At 36.8% G+C, this 16,136-nt stretch overlaps 1 protein-coding gene and 1 pseudogene across 1 annotated transcript; both read left to right on the top strand.

Annotated features, from left to right (window-relative positions):
- Nucleotides 1-347: 347 nt before the first annotated feature.
- On the top strand, nt 348-3,880 carry LOC129314135 (probable LRR receptor-like serine/threonine-protein kinase At3g47570). Its single transcript, XM_054957506.1, has 2 exons — nt 348-3,012; nt 3,237-3,880. The coding sequence occupies exons 1-2, from the start codon at nt 348-350 to the stop codon at nt 3,623-3,625; spliced, it is 3,054 nt and encodes a 1,017-aa protein (XP_054813481.1). The 3' UTR covers nt 3,626-3,880.
- A 7,282-nt stretch (nt 3,881-11,162) lies between these two features.
- The window catches only part of LOC129314134 (probable LRR receptor-like serine/threonine-protein kinase At3g47570), a 36,739-nt pseudogene continuing 31,765 nt past the window's right edge, over nt 11,163-16,136 (top strand).

The following is a 16,136-nucleotide window of genomic DNA, read 5'->3' as shown; positions in this document are numbered from 1 at the left end:
GTATGGATGCGTCATTCATATGCTATCCAATAAAAATATGTCATTTTTAAGAACTTTATTTTTAGAATTGCTCTTTAATTAATTATCTATTTTCTCTTTATTATCATTAATGATAAAATCAATTCATATTTACAATCATTTGATATGATATTATGTTTTTATTGAATAAAATATAGATGACATGGTATATTAGATGTTTTGTAATAATTTCTCGTCCTTCTTTAATTTTCTACTTTTTTATTGCCCTTTTAATGGTTCAAGGTAACCACGTGGAGGATCGCATTAGCACTATAAATACAAATCCACGGGTAGTGAAGTAAACAACGCCAAGAAACAAACCACCAAATATGGGCTTCTTTTCTAAACAATCGCTTCATTTTGTATTTTATATCAGTCCCTTAGCTATTCACTGCCTTTTTCTTAGTATATCATCATCAACCGCTCTAGACATCACCACAGATACAGAAGCTTTGATCTCATTTAAGTCCCAATTGAGTGATATTGATACTCTTCACCCTCTATCTTCTTGGAACCAGAGTTCATCATCACCATGCAACTGGTATGGTGTTACCTGTAATAGGTTTGGCCAAAGAGTGGTAGGCTTAAATCTTTCAAGCTTAAGACTCTCAGGTCAGTTAAGCCCCTATATAGGTAACCTCTCTTTTCTGGAGTCCCTTCAGTTGCAGGGTAACCAGTTTACAGGAGTGATTCCCGAGCAAATTGGCCATCTCATTAGGTTAAGAGCCCTAGACTTGAGTTCTAACAGAATAGAAGGCATGCTTCCCTCAAACATCACTCGCTTGGTCAACCTCGTCAAACTGAACTTATCTTCAAACAATATAGCCAGCCAAATTCCTCAAGATATTGATAGCATGAAAAAGCTTCAAGTCCTGAAACTGGGAAGCAATAAGTTTTATGGTGCAATTCCACCTACTCTCGGAAATATTTCATCACTCACAAATATCAGCTTTGGCACAAACAGTCTGAGGGGTGGGATTCCCAATGAATTTGGCAGGCTCAAGAACTTAACTGAGCTTGATCTCACCATTAACAATCTCACTGGGACTATTCCTCCTTCTATTTATAACTTATCTTCCCTTGTTAACTTGGCTGTTGCTGCCAACGATTTTTGGGGTGATATTCCTCAGGATGTTGGTCACAAACTTCCAAAACTTCTAGTGTTCAATTTCTGCTTTAATAGATTCACAGGTAGAATTCCTGGGTCTCTTCACAATCTTACCAACATCCGAGTTATCCGCATGGCCTCAAATCTCTTGGAAGGAACAGTGCCACCAGGTCTTGGAAATCTTCCATTCCTTCGCATGTATAATATAGGATATAATAGGATAGTAAGCTCAGGAGACAGAGGTCTAGACTTCATTACTTCACTGGCAAACAGCACCCTCTTGAACTTTCTTGCAATTGATGGCAATAGGTTGGAAGGTGTAATTCCAGAGACCATTGGAAATCTCTCCAAGGTTCTCTCAAAATTATACATGGGAGGGAATCGTTTGTATGGAAACATACCCCCATCAATTGGAAATCTTAGAGGCTTGAGTTTGTTAAACTTGAGTCACAATGATGCAATCTCAGGAGAAATTACTTCCGAGCTAAGCCAATTGGAGGAACTGCAAGAGCTAAATCTGGCTGGGAATCAGATATCTGGAAGTATTCCAAACTCCCTTGGTCGTCTCCAGAAGCTAAACAGTCTTGATTTATCAAGCAATCAGCTTGTGGGTGAAATACCAACAAGTTTTGGGAATTTTCAGAGCATTGTCTTCATGGACTTGTCTCATAACAAGCTCAACGGAAGCATACATAGACAGATTCTAAGTCTCTCTTCTCTAAGCACTGTTTTTAACTTGTCTAAGAACTTCTTAAGTGGATCTTTGCCTCAAGAGGTAGGGAATTTGATCAGAGTTTCTACCTTAGACTTCTCTGACAATCTTTTGGTTGGTGATATCCCCAGCTCAATTAGCAATTGTCTAAGCCTAGAAAGGCTATTTTTGGCACGAAATATGCTTTCTGGTCTTATTCCAAAAGCTTTAGGAAGCATCAGAAGCTTGGAAATTCTTGACCTTTCTTCCAACCAACTCTCTGGATCCATTCCTGTTGAACTTCAAAATCTAAAAGCCCTGCAGTTATTGAACCTTTCTTATAATGACCTAGAAGGAGCAGTTCCCAGTGGTGGTGTTTTCGCAAATCTCTCTTCTTTCCATTTTGAAGGCAATAAGAAACTGTGCTTACTTTCCTCGTGTGTGACTCAAGGCCATGGAAAAAAGATCTTCGTAGTTTCTATCACCGTAGCTATCGTGGTGACATTGATACTATGTTTCACAATTGGCTTATTGTATGTGAGGAGTAGAAAATCAAAGGCAGCAACCCCGCTTAAAACGGTGGAGCCATATCATCCCATGGTCTCTTATGATAAGCTTCGACGAGCCACTGGGGACTTCAGTCAAGAAAATTTAATCGGAACTGGAAGCTTTGGTTTGGTGTACAAAGGCCATCTCGGTGAAGTGAGCATCAGCACTGTTGCAGTAAAAGTACTAGATACTTTAAGGTCAGGCTCCTTGAAGAGTTTCTTCGCAGAATGTGAGGCTTTGAAGAATGCACGGCATCGAAATCTAGTAAAGCTAATCACGTCGTGTTCTAGTATAGACTTCAAGAACAATGAATTTCTGGCTTTGGTTTATGAGTTCATATGCAACGGCAACTTGGATGATTGGATTAAGCAAAAGAAAAGGCATGCAAATGGAAATGGGTTGAATCTTATGGAAAGACTGAAAATTGCCATTGATGTTGCTTGTGCATTGGATTATCTTCACAATGACACTGAAACTCCCATTGTGCATTGTGATTTGAAGCCTAGCAATGTTCTTCTGTGTGAAGATATGAGTGCAAAGGTGGGCGATTTTGGATTGGCTAGACTGTTGATTGAAAGACCAACTAATCAAGTCTCAATAAGCTCCACTCATGTCCTCAAAGGTTCAATCGGCTACATACCTCCAGGTACTTTGCATTTTATTGTGAGTATCTTGAATCAAATCAAGCAAATATGATTTATGTTTACTTTTTTTTTTATATATATATTTATCTGACTAAGCTAAATTTGAACATTGTTCGATCCAATTGGGGGTAGCTCTTTCCCTTTCATAAACCTAATAAATGCCATTTTTTGTAATTTTTTGACCCAATGAAGATGTCGCTCTTATGCTTCACTGACATAAATGCAGAGTATGGATGGGGAGAAAAGCCATCAGTAGCAGGAGATGCATACAGTTTTGGGATTGTATTGCTAGAACTCTTTTCTGGGAGGAGCCCAATAGATGATAGATTCACAGGTGGCCTGAGCTTAACAAGATGGGTTCAATCAGCATTCCCAGACAAGATTGAGCAAGTCGTAGACCCTCAGCTTCTATCACACACTTTTGACAATGACCTTGCTCCTAAAGGTCCAAATCTGCAGCTGATTGATTGTGTGACTACAATTCTGAGAATTGGGTTATCCTGCACTGCAGATTCTCCAGATGGACGCCTTAAGATGAAGGATGTTGTTGCAAAATTGAAAAATGTCAGAGACACTTTCTTGAAACTCAACAAGAACATTCACTCCAACCATTAGTTTTAATGTTGGAAATAGTAAATTTAAATATTATGTCTTTTAGGAATGCAAGAGTCTCTTAGCATACAAAGTTTATGAATCTTAACGTACTTAGAAATATGTGATAGATGGTTTTTAGTAACTTTATTAAAATATATAGGAGGATGTTTACGGGTTATGAAAATTAGTATAAATTGACCAAGTGTTTTGTGTTTTCCGTTTTGTATGGGGTTGTAGTAAGAGTGAAATTTCAGATATACAAGTAATAATATTTGTGTTTTGTAATGACAGTGAAATAATGCTCTTTTTTTAAGCTAGCATTTGAATCTGCATTTCAATTAAATGAACCCAATATGGGGAATGCCATAAGCATAGATAGAGAGAGACATTCCAGTCAAGATGTTAGGATAGGGTCAATCGGGTTGAATTTTTTTTTCCCCTCACCTTGTTGAGCTTGAAACTGCATCATTTTGAGTTTAAAAAATAACAGCTTGTGCTGCCGGGCACTTGGATCGATTGATAAAAGGATTAATCCAGCCTATCCATAGATCAATCCCTTGCTAATGTGAGACCCATCATTCAAGGGGCACTACCTTCTGTGCAACATTACACGGCAGAATTTCTGCTCTCGGAGATTTTTTTAATTCATAAAACTACACTAGTTTTTGCCTAATCGATTAATTAAGCAAAACAAAAACAAACCTAGTTTCCCTATACATTCCAATGGTGGAAAGTAAAATTTCATGGATGGCAGGATTCAGTTGAAGATGAAAATGACAAATTATTCACTACTTGAATAGCGTAGGTACCTGGATATTTATAAGGTTAATGAGCACTTGTAGGATGCCACCTAATAACTCCACTAACAATGCAGTTTCCAGCAACGATCGAGTTTCCTCATAAATCCCTCAATACAATTTACCTTGGAGAGTGAAGATCACAAATACCAGCATGTTACTGTTCAAAATCGTTTACTAACCCATCAACATCATCATTATGAGGTTGTCAATAGGGAGAATTTCACTTCAGCTCTTTTCTGGGAAGATCCCATAACAGATGATTGCTTCACGGGTGGCCTAAGCTTCCGGCACTGCCCCCTCAAGGAAGCGCGCACACATTTCATCAAACAAGCGCGAATAGTTATTGCTCCTTATGGAAATCAAATTCAAATTCAAAGGAGCATGTTGTTGCATATTTGTCATGCCTCAAAATAAGGCATGATCGGCACAGGATATACGCAAATTTTAATCATAACACATTCATCATATTAAATAGGATTCTTTATTTATTATGATTTTTAAAACAAAATTCATAAATTTTCTATGGAAGTTTCGGTAGAATATAATCTCCCATGTAATATAGGATCTCCAAAAAAATTTACAACAACAATTTCAACACAAAAAAGCAAAACACACAACTATAAAATAGACTTTTCACGTCACATTTTTAAGCCTTTTCAGGTCACAACTAGGGGGAACATCATAATGGCTTATCCATGTCACAAATATCTGTAATGTGAAAAAGAATAAACCATGTCTCTTTTAATACCATGGGAGATAGTTTCTACATAATCCACATTTCCATTTTACTAGATAGAAATATGGTTTCCATATAAACCACATCCCTCCTTAAAAGATTTGGACGTGGTTCATAAACAAACCACATCACCCTTTAGTAAGGAGGACGTGGTTTCTCGTTTTGAAGTATACAAGAGAGAAACCATGTCCCTAATTAATAAGGGATTTGGGGCTTAAGTTCCTAGCTGATCATTCCTCAGCTGAGCTCCTTGAAGACAAACAGAAATTACAAGTGTTCTCAGTAGATCTAAGACCTTAGGTGCTTAAGTTCAATAGATCTAGCACTAAACAGGCATTTGGGGCTGATATAGTGATAACATCTCATACAGGGATAAAAATGATATTATCTCTTCAATTAAATTTTGGGTGTACTAATAACCAGGCGAAATACGAAGCATTGCTCACAGGGCTTGAGATTCTTTAAGAAATGAAGGCCTATGATGTGGTCATAGAGGGGGATTCTCAATTAGTCATCAAACAATTAACCAACGAGTACAAGTGCACAAGCCCAACTCTAGTGGTATATTATATCGGGGCTTCCCAGATTCTAGAGGAGTTCAAAACAATAACGTTGATTCATGTTCCTCGGGCTCAAAATTGGGGGGCTAATAAACTAGTTCAAATAGCGTCAGGGCTAAGGTTGTCACCTAAACTCACTAGAAAAGTAATTGTGGTGGAATAGAAAGAACATCCTTCAGTCATTCAACGTGGTCTGACAGTACAGTATAGTACGGTCTCGCAAAGGTTAGCTTAGGATTGGAGAGATGATTTTAAGAGTTATCTTCAAGATTCCAGTCAATGTTACCCTTACAGAATAAGGATACACGCTCAACACTTTATTTTAATTGGAGATGAATTATACAAGAAAGGCTCCGATGGGTTATTACTAAGTGTTTGGCCTTCACTAATTATATGGAGGTTTTAAGACAGGTACATGAGGGAGTCTGTGGGGCTCATTAGTCGGGGCTAAAGATGCAATGGCTAGTGCATAGGCATGGATACTATTGGCCATCAATGACAAAAGATTGCATTAAATATGCAAGGAGGTGCAAGAAGTGTCAGACTCACGGGCCAACACAACAAGTGCCAGCATCAAACATGCATCTAATTATCAAATCATGGCCTTTTCGAGGATAAGCCATAGATATAATAGGAAAAATCTATCCAGCCTCATCCAAGGGCCGCTCATTCATCTTGGTAGCTACAGATTATTTCATTAAGTGGTTTGAGGCCATCCTTATAAAGAAAGTAGAGCAGGGCAATGTTATTGACTTCGTATGGGAACAAATTATGTTTCGTTTTGGGATTCCTCAAACAATTACAATAGACCAAGGGATAATGTTCATTGAAATTGAATTTAAGGCCTTTACTGCTGAGAAAAGTGGGATTAAGTTATTGGCATCCTCACCATATTACTCTTAGGCAAATGGATAAGTCAAAGCTTCTAACAAGATCATCCTCGAAATTCTAAAGAAAACAATTAAAAAGAATCCTCGAGAATGGCACGAATGATTGGCTAAGACACTATGGGCATATTGGACATCTAAAAGAGAAGCTACAAGCACGAGCCTGTAAGTGTTAACATATAAGCACGAGGCCGTTTTGCCTATTGAAATAACAGTTCCCTTGCTATGCATTTCGAGTAGTCTAGGAAGACTGTTTGACGACTATAACGAGGCCATGATGAATGAGTTAATCTAGTTAGACGAAATTCACTTACAAGCACTTAATCATATGATTGCCCAGAAGAAAGAAGTTTCAAGAATATACAATAAGAGGATAAGACGGAAACATTTTTAGGCGGGCGAGATCGTATGGAAACTTGTATTACCACTTAGTTTCAAAGACTGGACACTTGGTAAGTTTTCACCTAATTGGGAAGGACCGTTTAAGGTAGACGAAGTACTTAAAGGGAACACGTACATGTTAGCTAGCATCGATAGAACTCCACACAAACATGCTATAAATGGTAAATATTTCAAGAAGTATTAGCTGTCATTATAATAGGAAAGCGATAAAGGACCCGAGGCCTAGAGTGGCCTCCGAGCATACAAAACTTGTATAGTGAGAAAAAATATTTGTTCTTTATTATCATGATTGAATCGTGTTACAAAGAGTAAAGAATAAACAAATAAAAAAAATGTGTGTATTTATACATAAGTATACTATTTACAAAGGCTGCACATGAGCTCCAACGTTGACAAAGCTGAGTCCAAATCTACAGAAAGGGTCTGGTGACGTGCGAGGACCGCTTCAAACTCAAGCATAGCTTAAAGCTTAGCATCCGAAATGGTCCGCATCTCATCCAATACCTTAGTAGCAACCTCTAACTCGGGTTTTGCTAGACCATCCTCAGCTTCAGCCTTTGCTAACTCTTCTTCAACCGCTGCGAGCTAGTGCCTCAAGTTCGCCACCTTAGCCCGTAATGCTCGAAGATTATCAACACGGGGGGCAATCTCTTGGACCCAGTCAATAGCAGCAGTCGGCCGGGTCTTGGTAGCTAAATATTCATCCCTCACTGCTTAATTGTTCTTCAAATATTCAGACAGGAGGGGGAGTTCTTTGTGGTACTGGCTGATAATGCCATAACATGCCGGGACTTGAGCTCACAGGAGTGCCAACTCAGACATGGAGACCTCTTTTGCCACAGCCTCAAAAGCCCAGATCATTTCCTTAAAATTTTGTTCAGGGATAAGGAAGGGATTGTGGCTGAGTTGGAACTGAATGACTCTCTAAGCATCCAATATAACGTATGTTTCAAGGACATGAATGCGGGAAAAGAGAGCTTCTATAGGTACTGCCTCCAGTACAGCCAGCTGAAGAAAATAAAATAACATTAACAAAAAACCAAGACAAAGCTAGCAGGAATGAAAAGGAAAAAGTAAACAAGACTACACCTGAATTAGATCTATGAGTGCTTTGTCTTTGCTCATGAAAGAGGGGAGAGTTCAAGCAGACCGCGCCACTGAGCGTAAAGCTTTCTCCACGCGATTCATCAAAGTAGAAAGACCAACTTGACCTTACGTTGAGCCACCTTAAGTAGAGACCAAAATGGTCAGAGCATCACTCATGGGCTTCGCCTATAACCCTTCAGAGTTCCTACCCTCTTGAATATTTATTAAGTAGGAGGGAAGGATTAGACTGAGTAGGGAGACCATCTAAGGGCCCACAGTCAATAGGGTCTTAGACCCCAAGCTCCAGCTTGTCACTTGAGGTAGTGGCAACAACTTCCCCTTGATCAAGAGCAGCCCTAACATCTTTTGGACTACCTGGGACTATGGTAGACAGGACAGCTTTTGAACCTTCATTACGTTCTGCCACCTCCTGAGCAACTTCAACTGGGTTCATGGGTATAGGCTCAGGAGTGGTGGTGGCTTGAAAAGGGACCATTTAGAGATCAGGGTGCTAGGTCTCCTTCTCCCCTTATTGAAGCAGACTCACTCTGCCATCATCGGAGTTTGCTGACAGGATCATCGTCCGTTGGCGCTTATGTGTGTGCCTCCTTTCTTCTTAGCCATAGCAGAGGGAGATGAAGCACACTTCCTCTTGTCTAGAGTATCTCTTTGGTCAGGACGACTGGAGGAGCTCTTCTTGGCCCCGGACTTTTTAGAGACTAGGAGAATAGAAATTTGGGAGGAAGCGTTGTCTTGCTCCATCCCCTGGACCACTGTCCTCACAGAAGGGGTCGTCGGGGTCTCAAAAGTGGCGAGGGCATCAATGTTGCCCCTTAGAAAGGTCACTAGTGTGTGGGATTGTATCCAATCATAGCCTACACAAAACAAGGCAGGTTTAGTCTAAGGAAATAAAATGAAAAGGATAAAACTAAGACAGATGCGGAGGAAATACTTATTGGTGTGGCTCTTTATTATGCACCTAAAGCGCTGAGGCCATCATTTGTTAAAGCGAAGGCAAGCATCTCTATCTATAAGTTCTACCTTGCACTGCCTCTAGGTGGTAAGTGGAACGGCTATCTAATCGATAGCCTCTCTCTCCAGCAGCTCCACGCTAATTTGGGGGGACAGGCCTCGAGAGATGCACTGGCTCAGTCCAAACTGGCTCGCCACCAGTTGAGAATGATAAGACTCCAAGTATACCCTAAGAGACTTAAAGGAAAGGCCAATGTATGGCAGCCACATCTTCTGAGGAGTGGTGGCTGAAAGGAAGACTTCATCCCTCATAGGGTTAGTGGGCTTGTTCTTCTTCTCCACCATGTACTTGTACCAAGTAGGGAGGCGACGGTCGGACATATTGAAAGCTTTTAAGGTCCTCCCCAAGGACCAGCTTTGTTGACAGAAGAACTCAAAGAAGTTCTTTGACTTCACCAGCAGATGACTACCTAAGAGACAAGTGAAAGGGTGGTTGGCACATAAATCATCCCAAAAGGGCTCCCACCGAAGGTTGGGAAAGTAGGCCGTCGTCTATAACTTTGAAAACCAGACGGGCCCACTGAAGTTATTGAAAGGCTTCTTGATCAGCGACTCCTTCATGCTGTCATAAAGACAACATAGAAACATAGTCCCCAGGACTATTTGATTGCCACAAAATAAGGACTGAGCGATCTTTAGATGCAGCTACACGAGCTTCCCTCCCCTTGGGGTTAGGATCCATTGGCTGAGTAGGATCCAGATGAAGACCAGGTGCTCCGTGGCAATGATGGGCTCAGAGGCTAGTTTCTCAAAGAACAATTCCATAATCTTTGCATAGAAGCCTGCGGCCCTGATCTTGCTCTCTAGTTCAGCAGGAAGGGCGGTGTAGGAGTTGTGCTTCTCGGGGATTGCGTAGAAGTTCTCTTCCCCGGTGATGAGCAATCCCAGGAACATAAAGATGTCTCATAGCATGAGGGACATCCGGTTGAGCTCGAAGATGAAAGCATCGCAGGTCGGAGCCCAAAAATTGAGGAAGGCCATCAGAAGGTCTACAGGGACATCAATATCAGCCAGAGACAGTTGAATTAGGTCGTGTAGACCCATCTCCTTCTACTGGGATGCATGATCTGACTTCAAATGCTTCACCCAATTAACCCAAGCACGAGAGCACCGGGGCCAGTTCCTGAGCTTTCTGCAGGATGACTCAGGGAAGGGCGAGGTCATCCGGGCCAAGACCGGATTGCGAAGAGAGGTTAGTGGCCATAGATTCGGCTGCGTAGGGGCAATAACGTTAGACAGGTTGGGAGAAATTGTCAGGTACCCGATGTTGCTTTTGTTGGAAATTTGAAAACTCCAAAGCGAAGTGTTAGACAAAAAGAAGCATAGTTAGAGCACTTTTTTCAACAAAAATAGAAGGGCTAAACACGAGAAATGAGAAACTTACCAGAAAGCCACTGATTCGTGGAACGACGAACCCTCCTAAAAAGAAATGAATGAGAATTAGGATAAGAAACTAGTCTAATGGAAAAAAGAATTTTTTCAAACCACGAAATACATACCATTACGAGCCCGCCTAATTGGTTTACTGAGTTCTGGATAGTTGCTAGAGAATCCGGCAGACTACCAGTGGAAGTTGAAGAAGGTGCAGCGGCAGAAGAAGTAGACAAAGCCATTTGAGAATTAGGGTATGAGAAATTTTAGCAAACTGAAGACTTAAAATTCAAGAAACAGCAAAGAAAGTAAGAGAAGTAACCAGAATTTAGAAATAAGTTTATATCAGCAGAGGGCGCTCAGAAATGAAGCGATGTTTTAATTTTTTCCAAACATGCCATGTGGCTTATGTTACCAGCCATTGGTAAGCAGGGGGCATTGTTTGGGCTAAATATGAAACGTCACTCAAATAGGTCACGAGGCTAGTTGGGTTGAGTAATCAAAACGTCAGGCCCAATATAAACAAAAGAGGCCGACCCCAAAACTCAATAAAGTCTACAACACATAAACATGTCAAAATCCCATCAATTTCAAATATCAGACTGTTGGCACGAAGACACGATCCTAAGTAATGCCAAAATCTACGCCCAAGTAGTTCGATGATGAAACGGGCTGTTTATCAAAATGGAGAAACTATGCCATAAGTTTTGCAGGATTCCTGATTCTTTGGTAGAACGTGCTAAGTCTCAAAGAAAAGGTTTCTACCATCAAGCATTATAAATAGAAAGGCGAAAAACAGAGAAATTCAGTCAACACTTGATCAAGACTCGTATAATTTATATTTACTAGCCCTTTTCTATTCTTAGTTTTTAATCTGTAATTTTCAAACACTTTAATAAAATTACACACTTGTTCTACTAAAGTTTTCTATCTTTTTATATCCGAGCGAACTGTGGTAAGAGAATTCGAAATCCTTTTCATTATCTATTAAGACCCAGCATTTCTGACATGTTTGGTATTTGTTATTCAACCACAAACATATCATGAACACTAATTTAACACAATGATGAAAATTCTTGTCAACCATATTTCCCATTCAATGGTTTTGATTTTTAAATACCTCAATAATCAATGGCTTGAGAAAAGAGAAAAAAGGGTACCAAAAACATTGATATGCCCGTCTCTCTGTCTGTTTGTGTGCGTGTCACAGTCTAGTTCAGCACAGTGGTTGAAATTTTTTCTCAATTCTCACCATAAAGTCTAATTATTGACGTAAGAACAGACTTCATTGATGGCCCGGTTAACACGCAACAAGGATTTTATGCTTTCACATTGGATTTCTTCAAGATAATGCACATGAGCGATCCGTTACAATCACGTGCCAACGTAAATATATGTATGTGTATATATATATATATATTATATAGAGATGTTTTTAATTGAATCCGTATAATAATAAAATACTATTATTTAATTAAAATCACAATAGTTTTCTAAGTTTATTCTTAATAATATCACCATTAATATTATGGTGATGGTAAATAAAACACATAATTAATATCTCCTTCATTTTTCAAGGCAATGAAAAAATTATATAATTACTTAAAAATATTATGACATATTTTATATTTAAGAATAAAATAAGTTTTTAAAAAGCATTTTATATATAAAAATGGAGGGTAAAAGGTATGTTTTTTCAGGAGAATGATAATTAAGTTTCAAAAAATAAATCAATCATAGTTAAGTCTTGATAAAAATTTTTAAAAATTAACTTTTAAATATCAATTTAAACAATTATAAATTTAAAAGTTTCAACTACAAATAAGATAATTAAGTTCTTAATGTAACTCATATAATAATTAAGATTTTTGTTTGCAACTGTACGTATGGATTGATATTTGCAAGATCATTTTTGGGGGAAAAAAATTGTTGGGACCTAAATGTTATTAATTTGATCTTTTAAGACTTTACTATTATTCTATCTAATTTTTTTTTAACTTGATCCTATTCAACACCTCCCGGGGATTGATTTTTCTAATACATTTAGGGAAAAGATTTCTCCCCTGTGAAGTTGAAGCATGCCGAGTTGCTATGTAATTGGCAAAGTCAATTATAAGGGTTTTTTTTTTTTTTTTTTTTTTTTGCGTATAGATGAAAATGTAAAAGGACTCATGTAAACTTCCTCAGTTTTTCATGTTAAAACTCGAAGATATTTACCGACAATAGTGAGGTTCAGGGGAAAGGACTCATGCAAACTTTCTCGATCAGTTTTTTCATCATTAATTAATATATTTTTGCCCAATTTAAAATTCAAAAATTAATCATATTCAAATTTTATTTAATTAATATACTAAACACAATTGGCTAACCAACTCTCAAAATTACTCCCTTAAGTCCTGTATATAAGTCATTTAGTTTTGAACTATCTCATAGGAATCAATGGGAGTTAAATACATTATCTTTAAAAATATTCTCTCTCTTATATAAAACCTTTTACTCGACTTATAAAATTTTTTAAAAAGAAGAAAATAATTAACAATTCATATTTTTATGGAAAGTGACTTCTAAAAACAACTATTAATTCTTAGAAAAATGACAATTAAGTTTTAAAGGATTAATTTTATTCAAGGTAAGTCCCAAGACATTTTAAAATACCACTTAAGTCCTATAGGTCTTTAAGAAGCCATATGAGCAATGTTGAAATTACTTAAAATCCCTCATTAATCATGTTAAAAGATTTGAACTTCCCCACCTCATTTCAATATCTGAATCGTTATATGTGCCTTAGATAAAATTCTTTCATAACCTTATAAACATGAGCATGCTAAGAAGAAAAAAAAAAATCGAGAGAAAATTTTATCGCACTCGACCACACACAAGGAGAGATTGAGGAAGACATAGATATTGTTGACAAAAGCAAAGAACACTAACAACACCAAACTCCATCACACATTAAGGTATTTTGCTAAGTTCTAACAATAATTTGCAAAGTGTTGGAAAGGGACCAAATTATTGAGACTCAACATGTCATATCTTATCAGCCCTCATTAGCATTTGCTGACAAAGAACTAGGTATGTGGGTTTTTTTGGCTAGCGTGTTCAGATATGGCTTTTTTTTTTTTGCAAATCCCTAGAGTCTATTCCCCATTATAGTTTTCTTCTTGCAAAATGACACTCGCAAACAAAAAGAAAGACTTTTTGCAACTGAACATGAAAAGTTTTTTTTTTATTTCACATTTCTAAAGATTTGGCATGAAGATTTGATATTTTGTAACTGAAAGTGTAAAAATTTATCATTGAGTGTCCACATTTTAAGATGAAATATTGTCACTGATGCAAAAAGTAACTTGTTTATGAGTCATATATTATGACATCTTATTTTGCTTGTTGTAGGTTGATGTTAATGGATACGATAAAAAATAGTTATTTAAATAAATTTTTTGTTATTTTCATTTTAGTAGAGATATTGCAAAAGACATATATGGGACAATGCATTATGATGGGAGGAGTTATAATGGAAGAATGATCAGAGAAAAAATATCTCTTGAAGGACTGGTTAGATTAATTTCATTATGATTGAATTATGATTTAAATAGAATAGAGTTGATGCTTCTGTATATGTGGATAGCTGATATGCGCATATGCATTAGATGAATTAATACATGTAGTTTATATGTACATTTCATATCTTCTGTGGTCACTAAAATGTTTTCTCGTAAAATTTCAAACAAAGGTTGCAAAGTATTTGTAAGATAGTTGTAAAATCAGGTGTTTCAATTACAAATTACTGGAGTGATCTCCTAAAATAATAACTTAGTTTCCTTAGAAGTTCAAGAATTCAACGTGTTTCCAATTAAAATTGCGAAAAGTAGTTGCAAAGTATTTGTAAGTAAGTTATAAAATTGGGTATTTCGGTTGAAATTTACTAGATCTATCTCCTAAAATAATAACTTGGTTGCTTTGCAAGTTTAAAAATTTAATAAAGCATTTCCAATTAAAATTGTAAAGAGAAGACCCAAATTTATCCCAAAATAATTTGCAGGTTAAGATTCAATTTTTCTTCTTAAAAACAATAATTTTGATTGTAGTTTCTTGGAATTGATCCAATTATTTTAGAGTCAAGTCCTTAAAAATTCAAGAACACTAAATAGAAAATGGCTTATATGATTGCAGCTCACATTATGAAAGTCTATTAGTATGATGAAAATTTAAAAAAAAAAAAAACAAGTCAATGAAAGAAATCTTCCATCAATTTATCAAGGCTAGTAATAAGCACAATGATAAGCAAGACCTTCAAACCTAAAAGAACTCATTGTTGTAGTACATTTTTCAGCTGTAACTAAAATCAATTGGCTAAATATATTCTTTCATTAATAACCTAAAGATGAAGTCCACCAAGAAAAAAAAAAACAAAATAAGCCCGAAAGCAAATTAAACTAGTTCCTATTCATTAGTTTTGTCCCTTTTCCAACACTTCACAAACTATTGTTAGAATTTAGCAAAATACCTTAAGGTGTGATGCAGTTTAGTGTTGTCAATGTTCTTTGCTTTTGTCAACAATATCCACGTCTTCCTTAATCTCTCCTTGTGTGTGGTCGAGTGCAATAAAATTTTCTCTTGATCTTTCTTCTCTTCTCTGCATGCCATGTTTATGGGATTGTGAAAGAATTCTATCTAGGACACATATGACATTTCAGATATCGAAATGAGGTGGGGAAGTCCAAAGCTTCTAACATGGTTAATGAGAGCTTTCAAGTAATTTCAACATTGCTCACGTGGCCTCTTAAGGATCTGTGGGACTTAATTGATATTTTAAAATGTCTTGAAACTTATCTTGAATAAAATTGATCCTTTAAGGCTTATTTATTATTCTTTCATTAATTCTTTATAGAAATTAATTCATATATAAGATCTGAGGAGGGCAAAACAGCACGCCCATGCAAAAATTTTTAGTATAATTACTCGGCACCCAACACTTCTTAATTACTATATCATGTTCCAGTATTCGGGGATTCAAATTGGGGCAGACCTCTTGTCGTTACTTGAAGAGTGGTTATGTGGCTACTTTTTTTTTTTTTTTTTTAACTTGATCCAATTAATTACCATTGGTTAATTCATGAAGATTTTTCTCTCCTATTATCCTAGACTACTTTTTGCCAAGTGAATTAATCAAAACAAAGCCAAATCGGGTTGCTTGCACTTTTAACAATTTAGACGTCTAGTAAGTTAATAGCTAAATGAGCAAATTAGTCTTTAAATTATAGGTCTAAAAGTATATAAGATTTTAAACTTATTTTTTGTGTAATCTTTCCATTTAACTTTTGAGAACAATACAATCCAACATCTGTTGCCAACAAAAATTAATTTTGATCGTTAGTTAACTAGAAAATGACAAAAAAGACATCAAAAATTAAAGAAAATAACCCAAAAAAATTTCTTGGTCATTTTGTATAATTTTTTTAGGTCCTTGTCTATAATTTTTGGGTCCTTTTTATAATTTTGTATGTCCTTTTTGATCAACTAAGGTTAAAAGTTAACTTTTATTAACAGTAAAAGTTAGATTATACTATTTTTAAAAATTGAAGGGAAATATTGCACAAAAATGAATTTAAAGTCATAGACGCTTGACATTTAAAATTATTTTTTTTTCATTTTTAG

The sequence above is a fragment of the Prosopis cineraria genome, unplaced genomic scaffold, assembly GCF_029017545.1.
Source record: "Prosopis cineraria cultivar Desert tree isolate PC_DT_omini unplaced genomic scaffold, ASM2901754v1 PC6, whole genome shotgun sequence".
Classification (NCBI taxonomy): Eukaryota; Viridiplantae; Streptophyta; class Magnoliopsida; order Fabales; family Fabaceae; genus Prosopis; species Prosopis cineraria.
This window is presented reverse-complemented; position numbering and strand designations above follow the sequence as displayed.